Source organism: Odocoileus virginianus, chromosome 4 (assembly GCF_023699985.2).
Source record: "Odocoileus virginianus isolate 20LAN1187 ecotype Illinois chromosome 4, Ovbor_1.2, whole genome shotgun sequence".
Classification (NCBI taxonomy): domain Eukaryota; kingdom Metazoa; phylum Chordata; class Mammalia; order Artiodactyla; family Cervidae; genus Odocoileus; species Odocoileus virginianus.
The window spans coordinates 66,180,721-66,206,393 of NC_069677.1; the positions used below are offsets into that span (position 1 = coordinate 66,180,721).

Consider the following 25,673-nt stretch of genomic DNA (forward strand, 5'->3'; position numbering starts at 1 on the left):
CTGGCAGGCTACGGTTCACGGGGTCACAAAGAGTCGGAGACGACTGAGTGACTAAGCACACAGCACACACACACATATATATACATATAACTGAATCACTTTGCTGTATAACAGAGATTAACAACATTGTAAATCAACTATACTTCAATAAAAAACAAAGTGAAAGAAAAAAAAGAACAAAGGCTTTGGGACCTATGTGTTTCCTCCCCATGGGGGCTTCTACTCCAGAGAGAAGCCCCCTTACCCTCCCAGCACCCATAACCACACTCACAGAACTGCAGGCTGAGGCTCACGAAGGCCAGCAGTGCAGCCAAGGCCAGCAGCAGCACGAAGCGATTGCGGAAAAGCATTATTGTTTATTTTATCTCCTCTTCATGGTTTCACCTCAGATCAGGAACACGTCCTGCGAAGAGAGGAGAGGCAAGAAACATGTTTCTGAGGCGGAAAACCAAGTTTGCTAACTGAAAAGAATCTGATCAGCCCCGTCCTCCAGCAGGGCAGCGTATATCCCAGTCAGAGAACAACTGTGCACTGTTGCTGATGTCTTTGCCCCCAAATCAGCCTGGCTAAGAAGGCACTCTTCAAATTAATGAGCGGAAACAGTTCGGGAAGGCTTCACTTATCTGATCTCAACAGGCAAGGAGATTTTACGGCATGGCCTTTGCAAAGAAAAATGGACAGGATGTTTATTGAGCACTTATAGTATGCCAGACCCAAGAAGTCTTTACAAGGACCAGGAAATGAACACCCCATTCTGATCCCCAACTTCTTCAACCATTTCTGATGAACACTTTGCTATGATGACCCTGCGTCTTTGATCTCAGTAATTACCCTGAATGTCAATCACTGCCTCATGCTCCACTTTAACACCTTTAGGGATGGCTGGGCTGTGTCTAAGATATATTCCTACATCAAGCAGCCCCATAAGCTAATTAGAGACCTCCCCCTAACCTGGGACCACTGGGCCCATTTCAGCTGCATCCATGGGTCATCTTGCAGCCCCACCCACCATTCTAATTTCCTCTGACCATGTTAGGACTCTGTAGAAGGACTTCACGAAAATGCCAAATGTGGCTCTAAATGTCCATTCTGTGAAAAAAAAAAGGGAATGGTTGCCATGGGTATTTACCCCACCTCTTAGATACCAAATTTATTTTCTGGTTCTCATTGGGGTTTAAAATAGAACTTGAAAAATCACAGCCTCTTCAGAAAAGGTTCTTAACCACAGCAAGATTATAACCATTATTTCAAACCTGATTTTAGCAGCAGAAACTTTTTCTCCTTCAAATACAATAGAAAAGCAATCAGATAAAAGATCACCTGCTAATATGGTAAGGGTTGCACAACTCCATGAATATATTAAAAGCTACTGAATTATATACTTTGGGTGAGTTGTATGTGAATTATATCTCAATAGGCTGTGTTTTTAAGAACTTATGCAAGGAACGAGGCAGAGCCAGAGTCCTGGGGTCTCTTGCTACCCCCCACCCACCCACCTTACCACCATACCCAAGGCCCTACAGGGGAGTTTAAGAACCACTCCTTTAAGAGACCTCTCAGACCTTCTACCACTGGACAACACTGGCTAAAAGACTGATGAAAATACACTGTACCTCACAAATGAGCTGTATGTCCAGCATCCAGCAACCCTGTTAACAAACAAATCCCAATTTACAGCTTCAAGTGAGCTCTGATTCTTTCCCTTTAGTCACCACTCCTTTCCTTTCCAGCTTCATGTCCCAAGATAATCTCTCCTCCTGGGGACACCCACCTCCTTGTCCTGGTAGGGACTCAACAGCCTCAGAAGCTCTCTGACATCTCTGGCTAAAACAACACATTACCCTGGCTGATCCCATCAGGATTTAACATACTTAGGACTACAAATAAATGTTTGCTCTTTCCAAAGCTGAAACTCCCTGTGGCCTCCACCTGGCTGTTTTTGCCAGGACACCCACAGACCCTGAAGGCAGCTCACCAGAATCTGCATTTGGTGAGGGGCCCAAGGCCAGGGCTTCTGCACTGAACCCCCGAGGAGGCTGAGATCACAATGAGACAGGATGTGGGCCCACTGATGTGCAGCCCATAGTTGTGCCCTCCTGAGGCAACAAAGAGGGTGAAGCCCTCCTGTAAACAAAGCTCATTCCCAGAGGTAAAGCATCAAGCCTGAGTGGCTCTGGGCCCCTGATCCAGGCTGGAGAGTTCCTTGCCTGGGGTGTCTGGGAAGCATCACAATCCATTCTCTTGTATCCTTGACCTTGAGGGAGACCTTGGCAATACTCATCTGATGGTTCAACAGTAACTGTCCCCCACTCACCCTGCTGCAAAAGAAAACAACCTAAGTCAAATCCAAGTCACAGCCCCTCCACCTGTCACTGGGACAGGTTTGGCTGCCCGGCCAAGCTCTCCAGGGATAAGCACAGAAGGCGCCGCCACTCAGCTGCAAACACTGGGCAGTATTTCCAAATCATACCCTAACTAGGTGGAATGTCAGCATTCCCTCAGAGCAGCCTCCCCAGGGCAGCCTTCAACCTTTGCTCCAGGGACCAGGAGCTTCTAACTGCTCAAAACCACCCATTTCCTTGGGTTTCCCATGACACGCCCCGCGGACAGGCTTGGTGATTTCAAACCTGCCAGCGGAAAACTGAACTTTAAGGGCACGAGGTTATTAATTGGTGATGACAGATATGAAATGAGAGGTGTGCCTCTAAAGCTCTTTCTGCTGCCTTTCAGCATCACCCCCACACGTCTGCACGCTGACTCTAGTTGCCACCCATGTATATACACAGAAGAGGCTGGCTCTCGGCACGTGCCAGCTTCTTAGCTACCCAAGGACGGCTCGCTGCTTCTGGCTCACTAGCCTGTGGATTTCAGAACATCTCCCTCTCTAGTCATTCCCAATTGGATTTGTTTACTTTACAATGATCCTCTTAGAAGGGGATCCTTTTAATTTGGGGAAGGTGAGTGGGGTGTGTGTGTAGAGGTTAGCTCACAGAACAGGGAGAAGGTTCAGCTCAAATACTTTCTTTGGGTGGGTGTCCCTGTGCCCCCAACAATAAACATGCTAGAGCTCTCTCTCGTGTCTCTGTCTCCCTTCTGTCATGTCATTGCCTTCTTCTGAGACTAATACTGCACTTGGAATGGCTCCTTTTACTTTACATAAACATCTCAAGTGTTCCTGCTCGGCAAATGGCCCCTAGGAGGGTCCTGCAGCCCTGCCTTTCGTGTGGGGACCACTTCTGCCGCACGTGCAGGTGAAGCGCACAGCACTCTGGAGGTGGACAGACCTGGGTCAGAACCCCAAGCTGGGCGACCAAGGGCCAAGTTACTTAACCTCTCTGAGACTCAGTTTCCTCATCTGTAATTATGTTGCGAGAACCAAATGAAAGGCTAAGTAAGTGTAAACCTCAGTGTATGGTAGGTATTCAAAAAAATGCTGTCACTAGCTTTGTTAGCTACTCATTTTCTTCTTCGGTTTTAATTTGGCTGCATCAGCTCTTAGTTGCAGCACACGAGATCTTTCATTGCGGTACACAGGCTCTCTGGTAGTGGCACGTGGTCCAAGGAGCACAGGCTTGGTTGCTTCTCAGTATGTGGGAATCTTAGTTCCCCCATCAGGGATTGAACCCGTGTCCCCCTGTGCCTCCTGCACTGCAAGGCAGATTCTTAACCACAGGACCACCAGGGAAGTCCCCCCTACTCACCTCTGTCAGTTCACTCTACTGCTTCCTCCCTCCTCTTGAGAAATAGGAATAGTTTTTTAACCGGTTTGTTGGTTCCTCCAGCTACATGAGTACTGAAATGGTCACACATGTTCTTGTCCCCATCCATCGCTCTGTCACTCCAGCTTAAACGCTATCTTCAGCATCTCACTGTGCAAAGCAAACCTTGCCGCCTGGGGAAACCACCCACCCACAATTTCTGAGCCTGGTGGTGTCTCTTGCCTCTGCAGCTGGAAGACCAGACTTGCTTCTTGGTTGCTCTGCACTTGGGTGTGCGAGGTGAGAACTTTATTCTGGTACTAGGTCAGGCCTGGTCCTTTAACCACTTCCTGCCTCCAGCCTCTTGGGAGATTTTTCACCACCCTCATTGGCAGATGAGGCTGCTAGAGCTGCTAAGGAGGCCATCTATGATTTTCCTGACACTGCCATTTTACACGAGGACAAATCACAGTATGGTTCAGGGTCATCTTCAGATGGGCGTCAGGTAGAAACTACTGCTTTTGCTAAATTAAATCTCAGACTTACAGACAGGTTTGATTTGTTGCAGTGATGGCCCCCACTTTGTTTGTTCATGCTTTTCTGTATTCTTGGCTTTGGGAAATCTCCCAGACCAACTCTAAGCTTGGACAAGGTCTATGCTTTGGGCACAAGCCAAAAGCTCTCTGCGCTTTGCAGACAAGCTGCAAACAAAGGCATGAATAGCACTTACGCATTAGGGCTTGTCTTCCCTGGCTGCTTTTAGAATACCAAGACCACTGTGTGAAGACACCCAGGCGAGCTGCTGGAGGATGAGACCACATGGGGCCAAGGCAAGCACTCCTGGCTGAGGCTCTCTTCAAACAACCAGGCTGCCTGCCAGTCACCATACATGTGAGCAAAGCCATCCCAGACCTTCTTTCTAGTCCAGCCACGCCACCCGTAGATGGAGAGTCAACCCAGACTAAAAGAACTGTGTGGCCAACCCCCAGGTCACACAAAATATGAAGGCTGCTGTTTTCAACCCTTGGGAAGCTTGATACATGTAAAGCAAAAACTAGCTATTCCCATAGAGAGAAAACATTTTGGGTCTTTACCAGGAAATTCTAAGCCAGGGTGTAGATTTCCATATCCTCATCTTTTTTTTGCAGGCCCCACATGCCAAAGCTCCATTTCATCCACATTCTTCAATATGCTGAGGACTTTTTGGGAAAGGGGATATATTTAGTTTTAGATTGAAAATACTGAGGATATGCTGGGTTAACCAGATGGCTGGGATCATGTGACTGCCTTACTGCTTTTAGTTTTCCAGCTACTGACATCTCCATGTACCTGAGGCTTTTCACTCGATGACACGAGCCTCCACATGGGAACACCGAACATTGCCCCTCGATAAGTAAGCTCTGGGTTTCTGTGCCCCTACTTTCTGACTCTCTCTTGGCAGTCCAAGTGGCAAATAATGATCAGAATCTCATCACTTCCACTTGTGCTAGCACCAGCCTGGTGTGTACACAGCCCAGGGGCAGGGGAGGGGGCAGCACACTGACACTGAGGCCTGAGGTAAGTACCTCCATGCTGTTCCCCTGGAACTTATGTTCCTAGAACACTCTGGAGAGGAAGGTCATGCTCTGTTCTTTCTAAACAGCTAAATAATAATGATATAATGCAAAATGCACATAGCTTTGAAGTTTGTGTTTGCAGCTGGAGCTAGGATCCCAATGTGTGTGTAAGCGCTGAGTGTAAGCAGTGTGTGTACACAGGTGCATGCCCACGTGAGAAGCCTGTGCCTGGCTCCAGTGAGTGCTTCTTCGCTTCTTCAGTGGAAAAGACCCAGGAGAGCCCCAACACCGCAAAAAGCACGAGGCTTCAGAGGCTGGCAGAACTGTGTCCGCTCTCCGCTCTACCACTGCCTCCTCTGTGACCTCCTGACAACTGGACTTCGCCAAGTTTCAGGACACTGATCTTTAAATAAGACTGGGGATAAGAGTATAAATGAGCAGAAGGGCAGTGAGGAGTAAATGTCACGATACACAGAGCACTTGGCACAAAGCAGGGATGTGCTATGTCGGGCTCCCCAGCTCTGGAGGAACCACACAGACCCCACTGCTAGTAATTCAGTCGTCCGACTCTTTGTGACCCCATGGACTGTAGCTCACCAGGCTCCTCTGTCCATGGAATTCTCCAGGCAAGAACACTGGAGTGGGTAGCCATTCCCTTCTCCAGGGGACCTTCCCAACCTAGGGATCAAACCCAGGTCTCTTGCACTGCAGGCGGATTCTTTACCATCTGAGCCACCAGGGAAATTCCACCATCTAAACACAAAGATCTGCCCTTTCCCTGAGCTGCTGCTTCTGCCGCACACTGTGGTTCCCCTTCCAAATCCTGGCCACCGCCACTTCCCATTCACTGGCCCCGCCCCATCCATCAGTGGGGAGCCACGTTTGCAGCTTGCTCCTGCCCCTGCCCCCACCATGCCAGCCTTCCTCAGGGCTGACTCAGCTGTGGTGTCCCGCCTCGCCACAGGTTTTCCAGCCTGGAACATGTGTCTCAGCTTCTGTCAGAAGACAGGCTTACCAGCCAACGGACTCTGTCTCTGTGGCTCAAGCTCCAGCGCCATTCTCCAGAGTCCCTTTCTTCTTTCCATCCCTGATGAGGAGGCTCTCTGGCACTCAAGAAATCAGGCACTACTTGGGTTCCCTTCTGGTCATAATCCTGCATATTCCCTCCACGGGAGCTTGGAGCACGCACACCCCTGGGGTCTCCTGCAACTCCTCTAGTTACCCCACTGGACTTGTCCAAGTCATCCCAAGTGATAGCCGGGACTCGGCCCTCAGCAGAGACTCCACAGTCTGCTCACTCACAGCCCAGAAAGCAAAGTCCACAGTAAGAGTCACTGCCACATCAGTAAGGGGTGTACAACTGCGACCTGCTTGAGGATAGCTCCCACATCTCCTAATCCTCAGACATCAATGTCCATGGAAGATGCTCTTGACTCAATATGGCATCAGGACCAAATCCAACCCCTACAAATTCTTCAGTGGAAACAACTGCTTCATGGTGTGGGCTGAACATCTAAAAGTCACCAGTCATCAAATGTCTACTGGGCACAGTTTTAGTCCCCACTGCTAAACCCACAAAGTAAAAAATACCTTAAATCCAGAAATAGAATTATTACTCTGCATCCCTGATGAAGCAGCAAAAAAGAAAACAGATGAACAGAAAACTCAGTCACCTTAATTCAACTTTACCATAGATTTGAAGAGTGAAAGAAAATACTTTAGAATGTAATTTTGAAAAAAAACACTAGGAAATAGGCAGCTCTCATTACAGTATTATGGTAAATACCATTTCTGAATTAAGAGGAAAAAAGGAATATATCAAAGGCATTTTTACAAGCTACCATTCTACCATCAGAGATTTCCAAAGTGCAAGCCCTGGCCTGACTGCCACCTTGTAAAAGCTGGAAATGCCACATTTAGTGACTCCAGTCTCAGAGTCCCCTTCAAAGTGTACAGAATTTACAGTTTTAAACATGACCAAGACCGTTTGAAAGAAAAATGTGCATTCAATTATCTCATTTGTGTAGTTAAAATACCATTACCAGGAATAGAAAGATGGTATTAAAGAAAATGCTTTAGATGTATTCTATACTTTGATTTTTTTTCCAGTCCTAATCATTTTGGCCCGAGTAAATACAGCATTATAATTAAGAAAACCCTAAAGTCTATAATTGTGAAGTAAATATGAACCAAACAAAGGTAAAAAGCTACATCTTCATCGTCCTCCATCTCCAAGGTGACCTCAAAGTGGGGTTTAATTGCAAAATCAAAGATGCTTGGCTAAGAATAAACCAACCTTAAAGTCTGATGAGTGAGAGCCTGATAGATTCCAGAACCTCCTGGAAAGCACCACAGGGGCTGTGGGCTTCCAGATGTCACTCACATTCCAGCTACTCAAGTGACAGCTAATGTGCAGGCTGGGCTCTAAAGGTTGAAACCAATTCACTCATCCAGTCAATCAGTTGATTCAAAACAACGTTTATTTCCCCGAAGCCAAAGTGCGCTTCCCTGGTGGCTCAGTGGTGAAGAATCTACCTGCCGATGCAGGAGACATGGGTTTGATCCTTGAACCAGGAATAATCCCTGGAGAAGGAAATGGCAACCCACTCCAGTATTCTTGCCTGGGAAATCCCATGGACAGAGGAGCCTGGTGGCTACAGCCCACGGGGTTGCACACAGTCAGACACAATTTAGCAACTAAACAATAACAACTTTCAAAGTGCCGAGGATGCAGGATACAGGACACAGTTTCTTCCATTTTGAAGCTTATATCTGAAATGTACTTATGGGAGAAAGGATATGAGATCTACAAATTGCTTTAAAATATTCTGGAAGTGCGGGTGAGGTTGGTGGGGAGAGGTCAAAGAGGAATTAACAAAATAAGACTGGCAAACTGTGACAACTTCTGAAGCTGGGTGATGAATCTTAGAGGGCACATCATATAATCCTCTGTGCTTCTGTGTATGTTCGAGGTTTTAATCATTTAAAAAAAAAGAAGCAGCTCACAGTCTGGTCAGTGGAGCAATGAGTAAATGGACCATTAGGCTTGTGACACTAGAACCATCAACGAGAGACAGAATTGGGGAGGGAGGGGTTGACCCACCTAGGCCCAGAGAGGATGGCAGGTTTCCTGTGCAGGAGGCTCTGCCTAAGTTCAGTCTTCAAGAGCAGCCTGGAACTGAGGCATTTGTAACTTCACTTTAGGAAAATAATTGTATTTTAGGAATGAACCAAAGAAACAACCCTAAATGAGACCATCCGGACTTGAGGGGAGCAGGAGGAGGGCTTGCATCATTGTGGGTGAGGAGACTCTGAACAGGGAGGTGGGTTAGCCCAAGCACCACCCCATAGCTTCATGTTCAGTGAGTCTGCTGCGCCTGGAGACCGCTGGCTGCCCAGAAACCCCACTGGGGCTGGGTCAGGGAGCCCTGATCTCATCTGGATCTGCTCCCCCATGTGGAGTTTGCCTGTGGTCTGGTGCCGACAGGTGGGTGGCCGCAAGAGCCTCATTCCCCCCACCTAGGCCAGCCTGCCCACAAAACCAAGGAACCCCACCACTAAGGGGACTATACTGCACACCCACTGGTGCCTCCTCCCTTCCTGGAGTCCCCTCTGAGCACACAGCCACTGACCTCCAGGATGGAGCAAGAGGCAGCGTCTGATGTCAGGAGCCAGGCCACCAAGCAGTGTCGGCTTGGGGGACGGGCCTGCTTCATGCACTGACCCTCATTTTCTAGGGCTGGGGCTCCACCTCTTCCCAGCACAGCCTCCTCTGGGAACGCAGGACAGGAGCAGGCCGCGGTCTCCCTGCCCCTCTCAGCAGGGGTGACACTTGAAAGGATGCTTGAGAGCCATGTGATGAGCCCCCATGGAACATTCTGCACTGTGCCCCACACTGACCCCTCCCCAGACGCCTCTCTCACCCACAATACTCTCCTCCTGAAGAACAGCCTGTGCTGGTGAGGGGTGATGTAACCCCCAGTGTCATGCCCAGATGTGACACAGAGTGGCAACAGCCCCTCCTGGCTATGGGGTCACCAAGGAGGCAGAGAATCAAAGCTGCAGATCACCCCTGATGTTGGCCCTGATTTCTGGGCTCACCATGATCTGGCCACACCTCACAAATCCCACTGTAGTCCCAGTCCTACCCATGACATGGAGTTAAGTCTGTGGGCCCTGGAGTCAGATGGCCAGGTCTCCTTCTCTAACCCTTGGTGAGCCACAGCTGCCCCATTCGTGAAATGGAACCGTCCGTCTCACAGGGCGTGTAAGGGTTCACGGGGTCAATCCACGTAAGGGACTCAGCCCGGTTCCGGGCTCCCAGTGAGCTCCCAGTAAAGGGCAGCAGTGACTTCTCTTGTGGCTTTAACACAAACCACCCACATGCGGCTGCTCAGCCTGCTGCCGCCTGTCTCTGCACCCACTCCAGAGGCAGAACGCCTGTGCGTGGGGGCCACGCCAGAACAAGTCAGAGTTTGAAGAGGTCTTAAACACCACCTGGTACAAGTCCCCTGTCTGATGGGAAGACAGGCCAAGGGCAGGTGAGAGCTGGCACAAGGCTCCAGGCTGCTCAGGGAGCCTGGCCCTCCTGGCTCACATGCCTGCTCCACAACCTGAGAGTGGCAGCCAGCACTCTGCTGTGGTCACGTTCACATCTGCCTCTTCACTGTGGCAGACACTCCTCCAGTGTTTATTCTCACTTTATTACCAACAGAATCCTCTAGATTTCAGCTGGACACATGGCCACCCAGCTAGAGACAGCTACTTCCCAGACTCCCTTGCAACTGGTCATCATCATGTGACCATGTCATCATGTGACCAGGTTCCACCCAAAGAATTATGACTGTAAGTAATCTCTGCAATTCTAGGTAAAAGGAGGCTGCCTACACTGCCCCACTCTGCCCTTCCTTCCTCCCCACCCCACACTCTGAAACACTGGAGTAGTGGTGAGCCAGCTTTCTTGGTGTCCATGGAGACAACATCCATGTGAATGACAGAGAAGAACCCTAGATGATCCTATGGGATAGTCCACCCAACTCCTTGACCATCTACCAGTTCATACTTTTTGCTGTTTAGTTGCTAAGTCATATCCAATTCTTTGCAACCCCACAGACTGCAGCATGCCTGGCTTCCCTGTCCCTCACTATCTCCTGGAGTTTGCTCAAACTCATGTTTATCGAGTCAGTGATGCCATCCAATCATCTCATCCTCTGTCACCGTCGTCTCCTGACTTCAATCTTTCCCAGCATCAGGGTCTTTTCTAATGAGTTAGCTCTTCACGTCAGGTGGCCAAACTATTGGAGCTTCAGCTTCAGCATCAGTCCTTCCAGTGAATATTCACGGTTGATTTCCTTTAGGATTGACTGGTTTGATCTCATTGCAGTCCAAGGGACTCTCAAGAGTCTTCTCCAGCACCACAATTCAAATCACCAATTCTTCAGTGCTCAGCCTTGTCTATGGTCCAACTCTTACATCTGTACATGACTACTGGAAAAATCATAGCTTTGACTATATGCACCTTTGTCAACAAAGTGATGTTTCTGTTTTTTAATACGATGGCTAGCTTTTCTTCCAAGGAGAAAGCATCTTTTAATTTTGTGGCTGCAGTTACCATCCGCAGTGATTTTGGAGCCCAAGAAAATAAAATCCATCACTAAAATGTATCTCACAAGCTTTGTAAGTCATTGTTATCTCAATTCTTTTAAAGCAGCCAGAGAAGTACCTTAACTAGAATTCACCATTAGCTCTAAAGAACACTGGTCCTCTCTATGGGGCCTCCCTCTGAGGGATGTTATAAATATGCACACACATATTCATGGTGAACTGCATGAGGTTCATCACTGACCAGGCTGAGCATCACTCTTAGATGTGACATAAATGAGACATGGCTGGGGTAACCTTTGTCCTTTTTGAGTTGTATGTTTTGTTTTATCTCAAACTATTCATGTAGCTATCCAGATGGCTTGGCTGCAAGTAACAGAAAACCCTGCTAATGCAAAAGGACCCATCAACATTCTTACATAATGACTCACAATGTTAGGAACTGCTGCTCCTGGGTGGCTGAATTCGGCAACTTGAAGGCATCATCAGGAAGCCAGGATCTCTTCATCTCTGGGCTTTCTGCCATCCCCTGTGCTTAGGATGGCTCCCCTCAAGAGTCACAGATGGTGACCACTTTCCAGGTATCACACTTGGCACTACACAGAAGCAGAAGGGGACAATCCTGCACACTTCTACTAGAAGCCAGGATGCCCTCCCGGAAACTCTCCAGTGGACTTCCCCAAATGTCTAACGGCCAGAATTGTGTCACATGCCCATGTTCCAGACTGATCGCTGGCACCAGGAATGGAGCTCAGAGATTGGGTAAAATCAATAAAGATTCATCTCCTGGCAGGATGAGACCCACACAGGGAGGGAGACGGTGGAGACCTGAACAGAATCGGGAGTTCTGTCAGGGCGGAGGGAGGGAGAGGATGCCTACATCCCCACAGCTGGAGAAGATCTGACAACACACACAGTCATTCTAGAAAATTATTCTCAAACCCAGTCATCTGATGACAGCAGCAGCCCTTTTCGATCTAGCAATCAAAGCTCATGTCGTCATAATTATATGTTTAAGGAGCATCATTGCTGGTTTGCTTGGGTATAACCAGCAGAGCAGCATCCCTCAGCCTACTGACTACAGGCTCTACTAAAAAGACCTTTTATTCCATATTCACATGTGCTTAAATATGCAGCATGAATTATTTGTCATTTCTTCCCAAACAGGATTTTGACACAGATAATCTGCAGAATTAGTATTTTTAAATCCCGGAATGAGTAAAGTGTTCCCCCCCCCCCCCCCCCGCCCCCTGCATTTTTGAGCTACAGGTACCCACCACTTTCCCCTTTGAGATTTTTGCCAGCTCGACAAAGGATAAACTTGTGAGGGCTACTGATCATTTCTTAGGACCAGAACAGACTGAAATAAATAATCCAGCAAGCCAGGATTTTCACTTTTATTTTGTCTTCAGTGATTTTTTTTCCTGACATTTGAGATGTCTGGGTTCCAGCCAACTTGGCTGCTTTGCTCTTTCTTAAGTTTTAGAGGCACTGCATCTGAAACTGGCATTCTTATTTTAGAATGTCAGAGCAATGATAAGTACCTCAACACAAAAAGGAGAACACGCAGTTGGCAAGCCTTACTCACCACAAAACCACTTAAAAATATAGCTGATTCTTTTTATTTTGCAAGCAAACTGTGTCAATTAAAAGTTTCTTAAAATGTCAAGGAAAGCACAAAAGGACTGAATAGGCAGGGCTGTAAAACTGGAAATGTAAGTGGTGTACAATTGAAGATTTCAGTGATAAAGTCAAAATTTTAAAGGCAAAAAAAAAAGGCTTACAATGTCCTGAGAATCTCAACTGTGCAAGGTGAATCAGACATGCCTGAAAGTACAGGCTGCCAAGGTCACTTATGCTTTTTGAAAGCTGTATTTTCTATGTTAACAATACTACAGGGAAATAGAATTTTGCTATGGACAGATCCATGAACAGAGCACGTGTTCACACAACAGACTGAGGCATTTCTCCCAGGGAGGCCTTGCTCAGGCTGGGAGCACACTCACCGTGAGGGCCCTGACAAACCCGTGCTCACCGCTGGCCCACCTCACGACTCAGCTGTGACAGGGCATGGGGCCCAGGTCCTCTGCGGGTCACTATCACTGCTGGTGCTGGTGGGCAGGAGCTCTGTGCCTCTAAAATACCTTTCAGAAAACCGCTGGGTGGGGAGTAACTAAGCCTGTGTGCTGCAACTACTGAAGCCCTCATGCCCCAGAGCCTGTGCTTTGTAACAAGAGAAGCCACCACAATGAGAAGCCCACACACTACAAGGAAGAGTAGCCCCACTCACCACAACTAGAGAAAGCCCAAGCGCAGCAACGAAGACCCAGCTTAGGCACAAGGAAATAAATAAAAAATTTAAAGTAAGAAAGAAAACTGCTGGGTGACTCAGTGTGAGGCTGGCAGCATCAATATCGATACGGAATTAGCCCTCCTACCTAAGAAGGTGGTCAAATGGGCAGCTACCTGCTAGAGGTGCTGTGGAGGGGTGACGGGGATGACTTGTAACAGCATCCATATGCTGAGATCCAAAAATTCTCTGATTCAGATGTTCTGAGAAACTCTCAAAACTGGTGTGGTTTTTTGTCTCCTTTGCATGTATGAAGATACGGGTAGAGCAAAAACAGAGCTAAGAACATGGTCACATAGAATCACAGACATTTATCTTGGAAGGAATCTGAATTGCTATTTAGTCTCAGCTTCCTTCCATCTGGTCTCATCACTTCAGGGCAAATAGATGGGAAAACAATGGAAGTGGTAAGGGACTTTATTTTTTTGGGGGGGGGGCTCCAAAATCACTGCAGATGGTGACTGCAGCCATGAAACTAAAAGACACTTAATCCTTGGAAGAAAAGCTATGACCAACCTAAAGAGCATATTAAAAAGCAGAGACATTACTTTACCAACAAAGGTCCATCTAGTCAAAGTTATGGTTTTTCCAGTAGTCATGTATGGATGTGAGAGTTGGACTATAAAGAAAGCTGAGTGCCGAAGAATTGATGCTTTTGAACTGTGGTGTTGGAGAAGACTCTTGAGAGTCCCTTGGACTGCAAGGAGATCCAATCAGTCAATCCTAAAGGAAATCAATCCTGAATATTCATTGGAAGGACTGATGCTGAAGCTGAAACTCCAATACTTTGGCCACCTGATGCCAAGAACTGACTCACTGGAAAAGACCCCAAAGCTGCGAAAGATTGAAAGTGGGAGGAGAAGTGGGTGACAGAGGATGAGACGGTTGGATGGAAGCACTGATGCAATGGACATGAGTTTGAGTAGGCTCTGGGAGTTGGTGATGGACAGGGAAGCTGGTGTGCTGCAGTCCATGGGGTCGCAAAGAGTCAGACATGACTGAGTGACTGAACTGACTGACCCTTCCAATAAAGTAGGGAATAACACTATAATAAGTTCCATTTAGATTGAATCCTCTTAAAGTTGTAATGAAATACAAGCCTCAAAGTCAATGGTACTCATATATATAATGGTGAAAAGCTAAAAGTTTTTTCTCTAAGATCAGAAACAAGACAAGGATGCTCACTCTTGCCACTTTTATTCAGTACAGTACTGGAAGTCCTAGCCAGAGCAATTAGGCAAGATAAAGAATTAAAAGGCATTCAAATCAGAATGGAAGAAGTAAAACTGTCTCTATTTGCATATGACATAATATTATATGCAGAAAACCCTAAAGATTCCACCAAAAACTGTTAGAACTAATAAACAATCTCAGTAAAGTCATAGGATACAAAACCAATACACAAAAATCAGTTCTTTTCTACATTAAAAACAAGCTATCAGAAAAAGAAATTAAAAAAACAATCCCATCTACAACTGAATCAAAAAGAATAATACCAGGAATAAATTTAACTAAGGAGGTAAAAGATCTGTACACTGAAAACAGTAAGATATTGATGAAAGAAAGTGAAGACAAAATAAATGGAAAGATATTCCAGGCTCATAGTTTATAAGAATTAATATTGTTAAAATGTTCATACTACCCAAGGCAATCTACATATTTTATCAAAATTCCAATGTCACTTTTCACAGAAATAGAAAAACAATTAAAATTTGTAAGGGACACCGAAGAACACAATTAGCCAAAGCAATCTTGAGAAAGAACAAAGCTGGAGGCATCACACGTCCTGATTTCAAGCTACATTATAAAACTATAGTAATTAAGACAGTATGCTATTAGCATAAAAACAGACACATAGATCAATGGAACAGAATAGAGAACCAGAAATAAACCCACACATATATGGTTAATTGATTTACAACAAAGAAGCAAAGGATAGGGAAAGGATAGCCTCTTTCATAAATGGTACTAGAAAACTGGACAGCCACATGCAAAAGAATGAAGCTGGATCTCTGTCTCACACCATACACAAAAACTGACTCAAATGGATTAAAGATTTGAATATAAGGCCTGTAATTATAAAATTCGTAGAAGAAAATATAGGGGGGTAAGCTCCAAGATCACTTAGCAGTGATTTTTTTTTTTTTTTTGGATTTGGACACCACAAGCAAAGGCAACAAAAGCAAAAATAAAGAAGCAGGACTATATCAAACTCAGAAGCTTCTGCACAGCAAAGGAAATCATCAACAAAATGAAAACAAATGAGACAAAACATCTGCAAATCATATGTGAAATAAGGAGTTAATATCCAAATTATATATAAAGAACTTACACAACTCAACAGCAAAAAAACAAGCAATCTGATTTAAATAGAGAAGAGAAACTGAATAGACATTTTTCTAAAGAAAACATACAAATGGCCAACAAGAAAATTAAAATTAAAAAAAAAAAAATAAATAAATGAAAATAAGTTCAATGTGATTAATCATCAGGAAAACCACAAGGTGATACCACCTCACAGCTATTAGACTGGCTATTTTCAGAAAAGACACAAGATAATAAGTGTTAGGATATGGAGAAAAGAGAACCATTGTGTACACTGGTTGGACTGTAATTCAGTGCAGTCCCTAGAGAAAATAGTATAGAGGATCCTTAAAAAAGTAAAAATAGAACTACCATATGATCCAGTAATTCCACTTCTGGGTGTATGTCTCAAGGAAACAAAAATTACACTCTTGAAGACACATTTGCACCCCACATTCACAGCAGCATTATTTACAATAACCAAGATTACCTCTGTATCTATTACATCTTTATACACGTTACATTTTCTTTATCCATTCACCTGTTGATGGACACTTAGGTTGTTTATACACACAAATGCATGCACGTACACACACACACACACAGCCATGAAACGGATATCATTCAGCCATGAAAAATAAGGAAATACTACCATTTGTGACAATGTGCATGGACATTGAAGTCACTATGGTTAGTGAAGTAAGTCAGACAAAATAAGACAAATAGCGTATGATCTCACTTATATGTGGAATAATCTTAAAAACAAAACTGAACTCATAGAAATAGAGAGCAGATTGGTGGTTGCCAAAGGCAGGGCATGGGCAGTAGGAGAAATGAGCGAAGGCAGTCAAAAGGTACAAAGTTCCAACTATAAGATAAATAAATTCTTGGGATGTTAGGTACAGCATAATGACTATGGTTAACAATACTCTATCCTATATTCAAAAGTTGTTAAGAGAATAGATCTTCAAAGTTCTCACTGTAAGAAAAAAATGTTCTGTAACATTGTGAGGTAAATGATATTAACTAGACTTACTGTGGTGATTATTTTGCAATATACACACATATACCAAACCCTTATGTTATACACCTTAAGATAATACAATGTTGCATGTCAACTGCATCAATCAAACTGAAAGAAAAAAGAAGATAGGATATAAATTGGTGTTGAGTATATATGAATGTATAGTGCTAAAAAATAAGAAAATGACCAAAAGAAAAGAGAAAGGCAAACTTGAAAGTCACAAGCTACAGAAACAGAGCTTCCACAAGCTTGGCACCCCAAATCTGTGTGGAACACTGGTCCTACCTCTTTAACACACCCCCATCCTTGATATCATTGTCCTGGAACCAAATCAGACTTTTGGGAAACGAAAAGTAATCTATTGTGTTAAGTATTTGTTATAGTAGCTTAACACAATTCCTAACAATAACGTGTCCATATACATAGGCTTTTGATAAAGATTAAACAAAATATCATGAAACACCTGAGTCACAGCTCAGTCATGGTTAATTCCTTTATATTCATGGGTCTGCCACCTACGTAAAAATACACCAATGAAATCTTGCTTTTTTTTTTTTTTTTTTGCTTTGAAGCAAGAATTTTATAGGAATATTTAAATGTATAGATTGGGGCTAACCCATAAACTTATTATCAGGCGACATTTTCTGAAGAGTTTTATTTACATCTTTAAATCACTCTGTGATCTGGTATATGCGGCTTGCCTTGAACGCTTAACTTGAAACTGAGAGAAGGTGAGATCTCACTAGATGGCCAGCCCTTTCCAGTTTTCCAGAGTGAGTCATACTTGTACTTTACTAGTGGTTCTGAAAAAAGCCAAAGGGTGCTTAATGAGGGACATGAAGGAAGAAGCTATTGACGCAAGTGCTTTTGAGAAGGCCAAACAATGGGATAGCCACAAGACTAAATAAGCAAATACTTATTCTGTATTCTCACCCTACAATTGAGTTTCCACATATGTCTACTAAACAGGGCAAAGAGCTATCCTGTAATATTTACAGCTTTCACAGTCATCTTCCAAAGTCTGCTGCATGATAAGTTGGGCACTACTGTGTGTATTTACAGGACATCACGGTGGTGGGAATGTGTGCTGTGGATTGTGTTCTGTAACAGTGCTGTGAACTGTTGGTTATGGAAGACTGGCTTTGCCCACCAACCCAGGAATAACTAACTGCAGACTGCCATATCACTAGTCTTGTTATGACTGATCGAATCAGGATGGAGAAATCGCCTCCTCTCGAATTTGGACGTCTCTGGTATCTTATTTTGTAAGAAAAATAAAAACATTCTAACAGACTCATTTAAAACTATAATGCAAAATCTTGTCAACCCCAGAAGGATGGTCATCTAGCATCTTTCCAGCAGGTGGGCATCTGAACGTTCACTCTTTAGTGGTTTCCCATATACTCTTGGGATGATGACCAAACCCTGCCCATGGCCTACAGACCCAGCCTCACCTCAAGTCCATGCACGAGAGCCCGCCAGCCATCCTAGTCATCTCTTAGCCCCACAAAGGAGCTGCGCTCCTTGGGGATGTGGGACCGGTATCCATGCCTGTCCTTTGACAACCCAATTAGGAGACGGGGGAGCCAGGCAGATGCCTGGGGGTACCAGTTCACAAGGGGCACAGCCCCTCACAGGAGAGGGCCTGAGGTAGAGAAAACTGTACGTTTCTGGAGCTGCTTGAGCAGAGAAGGGAGGTGGGACTGCAAGGGACCATTAGGTTTATCTTGCCGGGAGGACTCTGGTGAGGGGGGCAGGGCAGGCAGGTTAAGTTTGAAGCCAAGGCTAAAATGCTCAGGAGGGCAGAGAATGAGAGCAATGGAAGTTTTAATGCACAGCCACAAATTTTCTGTCCCATTTCCCACCAGAAAGTGGTCCTAGGTCCTGGGAACAGGCATTGGGACTGCCTTGATGAGTAGAAAGGCATAGACATGATGCTGTGTGAGCTCCAACATTAGCTCAAAAAAGTCTATGCAGATTCCACCTGGCTTGTCTCGTTTGCTCTTGCCTGGGCCACATGCTTCAGAGCTCCAAGGCCGCAACACAGGAGAAAGCCCACGAGGGGCCATCTGGGGATGGGGATGCCCAACAGTAGACCTGTGAGTGAGGGACCCTTTGAACGATTCCAGATCAGCCATCCCCTGAATGAGTATGTGAGAGATCTGAGCCAGAAGCATAAGCTGAGCCTGGTCCACCTCCAGACCACGAGGATGAGAGTAAAAGGATGATTATCTTAAGCACCCAGCTTGAGGATTTGTTTTGCACCAACACTGAATGACACGAAGGCTAGGAACTTGAGTCTTGCTCCCTGATCTTGTATCCCCAGTGCCAGGAACAGTGCCTGGCCCAAAGCAGGTGCTCGATCAATATTTGTTGGAGGAGTGAATGAATGAACAAAGGAGAAGCTTACTCTAACCACCAGCAATCCACCCTCGGTACCTTCTTCTGGCCAGCATGCTGCCTTTCCCACCTTGCTGACTCCCGATCAGCCCTTGGATTCCAGCTCCAGAATCACTTTCTCCTTTCTCAGGGTAACTGCCCATCTCCTGTCTAGATGAGCATCCTGTCTGATACCCTCGAATCACCCTGTGTTTCTCCTTCATGACACTTCCCAGGACTATCATTACATAACCAAGCTGCTGAAATTCCTGGCTGGCCCACTGCCTCCTGTGCTTGACTGTAAGCCACCTCACAGCAGGGATGGGTTCTGTCTGTTCACAAGTGTGTCTCCAGTGCTGAACAAAACCTGGCACAGAGTCCTCTGAGAGCACATCAGAACAGTTCTGGATGATATTCAGCTTAGCTGTTTTTACTCACGACACTTGTGATACCAAATGTATGGGGCTTTTTTCTCATACCCACCAGTGTTCCAGTTTTCTGGACACCAGCTGGGTATCCCACAATTCAGTTTGCTTCTGATGCTTACCATCCAGAGTCAGCTTCAGACCCCACAGGATTAAGGGCTTGGTCCTCAAGACCTTTCCCACGTCAGATGCCAGTTACAGGTCTCCACCCCCAGGCTGCCCACTTCTGCCCTGCTTTGGCTCCAAAGATAGGAGGCTTCCTGCAACCCCTCTACTTCAGGTTTGATCATTTGTTACAAGAGCTCATGAATCTGGAGGCAGAATAAGTAACTATTATTTACTGTAGATTATTATAAAAGATACTCAGGAACAGCCAAATGGAAGAAACAGGGCAGGATATGGGGCAAGAGCACATAGCTTACACGATCTCTCTGGGCTCACCACCCTCCCACCACCCTCTGTGTCTGTCAACCTGGAACTTCTCTAAACCTCACTGTTGAAAGTTTTCTGTTGAGGTTTTATGTAGGCTGCTGCTGCTGCTAAGTTGCATCAGTTGTGTCTGACTCTGTGCGACCCCATAGACGGCAGCCCACCAGGCTCCTCCGTCCCTGGGATTCTCCAGGCAAGAACACTGGAGTGGGTTGCCATTTCCTTCTCCAATGCATGAAAGTGAAAAGTGAAGTCACTCAGTCGTTTCCAACTCTTCACGACCCCATGGACTGTAGCCCACCAGGCTCTTCTGTCTATGGGATTCTCCAGGCAAGAGTACTGCAGTGGGTTGCCATTGCCTTCTCCATGTAGGCAAGAGTACTTAAATCAATGGCACTGATGACTGAACTCTACCTCTGGCTCCCCTCTCTCCCCTACTTATCATTAAAACCCCTTAATCCTGCCTTGGTCTTTTGAGCAAAGGCTCCCATCCTAAAGCTATCTAGCCTCTGTTCAGTTGTATGTCATCTCATCAGCATATAAAAGACACTCCCTGATGGCTCAGATGGTAAAGAATCTGCCTGCAATTCAGGAGACCTGGGTTCAATCCCTGGATCAGGAAGATCCCTGGAGAAGGAAATGGCAACCCACTCCATTATTCATGCCTGGAGAATTCCACTGGACAGAGGAGCCTGGTGGGCTACAGTTCATGGCATCACAAAGAGTCAGACATGATTGAATGGCTAATACTTTGGACACTTAGCACTCTGGAGATTCCAGGGGTTTTAAGAGCGGTGTGCCAGAATCTGGGACAAAGACTGAATGTTAATTTTTTTATGATACCACAACAGCCAACCTCATTATTAGAAGCTTCAAATTCTTAGAATTCTCACTGAGTTAGAACTAGCCTGTTAACTACTAGCCTATCTTCCACCAGGCTTTCCAAATCCACTCACACCTTGGTCAAACCACACAGACCTTGGGGAATCCAAGAGGTTGAGTGTCTTCTTCAGGTCTACACAACAGTCGGGGGAAAAGCTGAAACCAGGAGCCAGCTCTCTGCCTTGCCAGTTCAGTGCATTCCCACTACACCACACTGCCTCCTGGATGTTTTCACGGATGTTAAATGCTCTAGCGGCATCGTAATCCTCCAACCAAAGAACAACAAACAAATCTGGGTCCTTTTCATAATGGAACATATGAAAGGGGTGAAGCTTCTTAACGCTGAACACATGGTACCCAAGACCGATACAGAACAAGAGCTCACGTGATCCTTTAGGCACCTCCCTGCCAAACACCTATGGGGTGAGACCCTGAGCAAACATTTAATTCAGATTTTAATTTGGCCCCTATTTCCCGGACAGACCTTGGGTCAATCTTCTGCAGAGGGATTCTTTTCTCTTCCTTGTCATTCCCAGGGTCTTTGGAGATTAAGGACAGAAATAAATTCCAGGTGATCTGCAACAGTTCAGTAGGACACCTTTGAACAACTGAGCCTTTGACAATGCAACGACCGGGAAAACAAAATGTGAAAATTTTAATGGGATGTGATGTGATAAACAAAAAAACTACAGAATCATGTACTGCATGGATAAATTTTTTAAAGGTATATATGTATATGCTTGGAAAACTAGGATGGAAAGAAATATAAATTTTAAAATGACAAGGTATTTCTCATCCTTCGGATGGGCAAAAAAAATGAAAGACTTCATTTTTGCTGCACACTAGTCTCAAAAGGGATGAGTTCATTCACATACTGTTAGTGAGAGGGTTAACTGGAATGGAATTTGTAGAGAACAGTGGTCTTATTAAAACAATAAACACACATATCCTTTGCCCTAAGAATTCATATTCTGAGTATCTAATTCCCAAGACTGCTCACTCATGGGTACAAAGCAGCACTAGGAATAACTATAAAAAGTTGAAAACTGAAATGTTCTTATGTATAGAAATGGCTGGAAAATTACAGTTTGTCCATACAATGGAATATGACTCAGCCTTAAAAGGAAGAGGTGGATTTAGGTGTGGGCATGGAAAAAACCTCTGGAGACACTGCCCAGTGAAAGATAGGGGAGAGAGTGCTGGCATAGCAGATATAGGAAAATTTCATGTAGGTAAAACATACATTTGCATATCTCAGCGGACCTATGGAAATTTTAAGACAACATGCAAACTTACTGAAAAAGGTCTGGAAGGAGACAGCCCTCTAAATTAACAGGGGTGGACTTTTAACCTCAATTGTATACTTTTCAATATCTACTCACATATTTAGTGCTCTCTTGTACAACGTGTTGTATACAGATTTTAAATGATTTAGTAATGGCAGAAGAAAATGTTAATGCTGCTAAAAAAAAAAAAAAAAGCAAGCCCTAATACAGCCCGTATAGTGTGAACTCAATTTTGTTATAAAGTAGATACGTTACCAAACTGGACTGAGTGGTTTTAAACAGGAGTAGGAGTGGGACTTTTTATTGTTTACTCTTCAGAACTTTGAACCTATTACTATTTTTTAAAAAAACACAAGGAACAATTTTTTTAAAAAACAGGAAAGAGAAAAAATATCCTTAATGTTACGGGTGCTTATAGCTGGGATTACAGGTAATCTTAATTTTCTTTAAAACAAATCACATGACAGAAGACTGACAGGAAACTCTTTAAGCAGGTGGTGGCATCTTAGATTTGTCGTTGGTAATTTTCTGCATTTTCCAAATTTTCTTAAGTAGACATGTCTTACTGTTACAATCAGAAAAAAAAGAAAGCTGTAAAGTTTATTTATTAACGTGGTTATGCAAGAAGTCACAAGGTGTGTACAGGATAAATTATAAAGAGATTAGTGGTTTTTAAACAGCACCCCTTTCAAAACACAATGCAACATGGAACTTGATGTGTAAGAGAGATAAAGGCAGTTTGCTAGGAGGGGCTGCATGCACCTCTGGGCAGAAGCCCCATCACTGCAGAAATCAGGGTTCTAGGAACACCATCGGGAAATGCACTGTACAGAGACTGGGCTTCAGGGGGCAGGGCAGGGGATGGCGGTGGCTTGTGCTGGGATGGTCAGAGAGTGCTTCAGGGACTCAGCAGAATCCGTGTTAAAACTGAAAGGGCAGGAAGGACATCTGTGGGCATGCCTGATGTGAGCAGGCATTTGGAAGTAGGTAAGTGATGTGGGTGGTGGTGCAGAGGCGGAGGCACAGCCAAATCCTCTGAACTGTTGACTGCTGGCAGGCTTTACACATTGACTCATCAGTGAACAGGTGGAGGATGATTGGGACCAGACCAGGTTCCTGTGGGAGCAGGGAGCCACAGCAGGTTCCGGATGGCATGCATGACAGAATGAAGGTGGTATTAAAGAAACATCACTGTCTACGGATGGATACACCCCTGCATATTCATTCTACCCTTGAGTTGTAGCAAGACCCTGGCAGCAAGAAGACAGACAACCTTCTGGGCCTTGAGTTTCACTGTCACTCAACTCAAGGTTTTGTCACGGTTGTGCTGCATTTGGTCAGTTCTATCTCATAAGTAACCTGTATTCCAAGGCCAGTGGGGTTGGGAAACAAAAGCCACAGCTTGTGATACTTCCCTGGGATTGAGATCCAGGCTGTGGCACCTCAGGCAAGTTGCTTTACCTCTCTGAGCTACAATTTCCTCACCTGTAAATGGTGATTCAAATATTCATTTAACAAATATTTACTGAGCATCTGCTATATGCCAAGTACAGTCATGGAAATGGGATCAGTAGTGACTAAATAAGCCTAAAATTTCCACCCACGTGGAGCTTAGATTCCAGTAGAATGTGAAATTACCCATTCCTGGGTTTGTGGAAAGGATTGGATGAGATGTTTCTGGGATGCATTTAGGGTAGTAATGATTCTACACCTAATTCCAATGTGCAGGGGGTTTTCTTCCCACAGCACAAAGCAATTTTCTATCTGACACCAGCTGGGTGTTCACTCTACCCCACAAGGTGCACCCTGAGGAGACTCAGGATGAGAAAGCACACGATACTGGCTGAGGTGCATATCAAAGGAATGATTTCAATGAGCCCTGGCTTTTACAGCTTCCCACTCCCAGAAGAGGGTTAAGATCTTTAAATTGAGATATCTGGTTTTCTTTAATTAACAGTGATCTTTTGATATTACAACTACCTGATCTTTGCAGCAAAAACTCCTATATACCCTGGCCCCTCCCTGACCTCTTGGGAGCGGTCTCTCACAACTATCTGAGATGCTGGGTCCCTGGCTTAAGTCCCCAGTTTTGTCTACCACATAAAACATAATTCTCAACTTTTAAGTTGTGCACTTTCTTCCATTGACAAATTCAACTCTGACACCATCTACCTGGAAATAGCCTCAGCTCTCACAAGTTAAGGGCTTAATCCCACAAGGCTGTCCGCTCACTACTTCAGATGCCAACTGCAGATCCAGGTTGTCACCTGTGCTTCTAACTGGCTATAGATTGAAGTTCCAATGAGCTCCCTCTCTTTGGGTTCAACTGATTTGCAGAGTGGCTCACAGAATTCAGAGAAAACAATTTACTTACTAGACTACCAGTGTATTACAAAGGATATGACTCGGGAACAGCCAGATGGAAGAGATGCACATGGCAAGATATGTGGAAAAGGTCTTGTAGCATTCACGGTCTCTCGCAGAGTACCACTCTTCCTACATCTCCATGTGTTCACCAACCTGGAAGTTCTACAAACTGCATCCTTTGGGTAGTTATAGAGGCATCACTGAGGCAGGAGATAGATGGGCCCCAGGCTGAGCAGCTGGACTCTGTCTCCTGAGGATACCTACTTCAAGACAAAGAGCAGAGAGGAGCTGAGTCCTGCTTGGGAAAAAAAGATATGTAGGCCAGATATTTCTCATTCCTGGGATCAAGGAGACCTCCCAAACTACATGTGCAGAGAAAAGTTCCTCGGGCATCAGGGAAGGGAGAGGGTACCAGCCAATATATGTCCTGCCAGCCTCCCAGAAACTCTCTCTGAAATCCATCTTGGTTAATAAAAGATGTATGAGGACATTGGGGAGGGTCCTGAGTCACATAGCTATACACAATGAGCAAGATGATTGGCTAGAGAAAACCTGAAAAAATATCCCTATATTAGCAATTTAAGTCAAAAGTGCAACTCTCCCTCTTGAGCCTGTGTGTCCTTTTCACATGAGTCTGCTTCTAATAAACACTTAACCCACTTTACTATCTCCACCTCTTTACTGAATTTTTTTTTCAAATTAAGACAAAAACTGAGGGACTTCCCTTATGGTCCAGTGGCTAAGACCACATGTTTCAAATGCAGGGGGCCCAGGTTCAATCCCTGGTCAGAGAACTAGATCCCACATGCAACAACTAAGAGTTCACATGCCATAACTAAAGATCCTGAATGCCACAACAAAGACTGAAGATGCCAGTGCAGTGAACTAAATAAAATAAAAAAAGACAAAGTTTAAAAAGGTTTAAAAAGACAAAAACTGAGATCATCATTACCTAGGCATAACTGACTAAATCACTGACTAATGGTAACTGAGTCAATCTCCATCCCCCCACTCTTCCCCAGAAATCAGAGGTGGTACTACTGAAAGTTCTAATCCTCTAATCACAAGGTTGGTTCTCCTAGCAACCAGCCCCAAACCTTAGATTACCTGGAGGCTTAACTGACCTCATTCACATAATGAAAGACACCTTTCCAGTCTCCTCTAGGAAATGTCAAGGGTTTGAGGAACTCTGTGTCAGAAACAGTGACAAAGAACAAATAGACACTTCTTATTACAAATCAGAACATCCCAAGTTGTAATGATGCTCCTTCTCTTCATTTTATCATTATGCATGTTCCCTATAGCATTTGGCACCAAAAAGGTACCCCAGAAACACACAGGACTGATCTAGATTGGGATCCTTCTACCTGGA

The 25,673-nt window shown here is 45.0% G+C and overlaps 1 protein-coding gene across 10 annotated transcripts in view; it reads right to left on the minus strand.

Moving 5' to 3' along the window:
- PXYLP1 (2-phosphoxylose phosphatase 1) overlaps positions 1 to 25,673 on the minus strand; it is a 79,698-nt gene that overhangs the window by 38,153 nt on the left and 15,872 nt on the right. For 5 of the 10 annotated variants that reach the window (XM_020879305.2, XM_070466669.1, XM_070466671.1 and 2 more), the window contains one exon: positions 272 to 403. In XM_020879305.2, the coding sequence (XP_020734964.1) occupies positions 272 to 350 (79 nt within the window). In that variant the 5' untranslated portion in view covers positions 351 to 403. The other 5 variants (XM_020879307.2, XM_020879306.2, XM_020879303.2 and 2 more) reach the window with 5 other exon arrangements.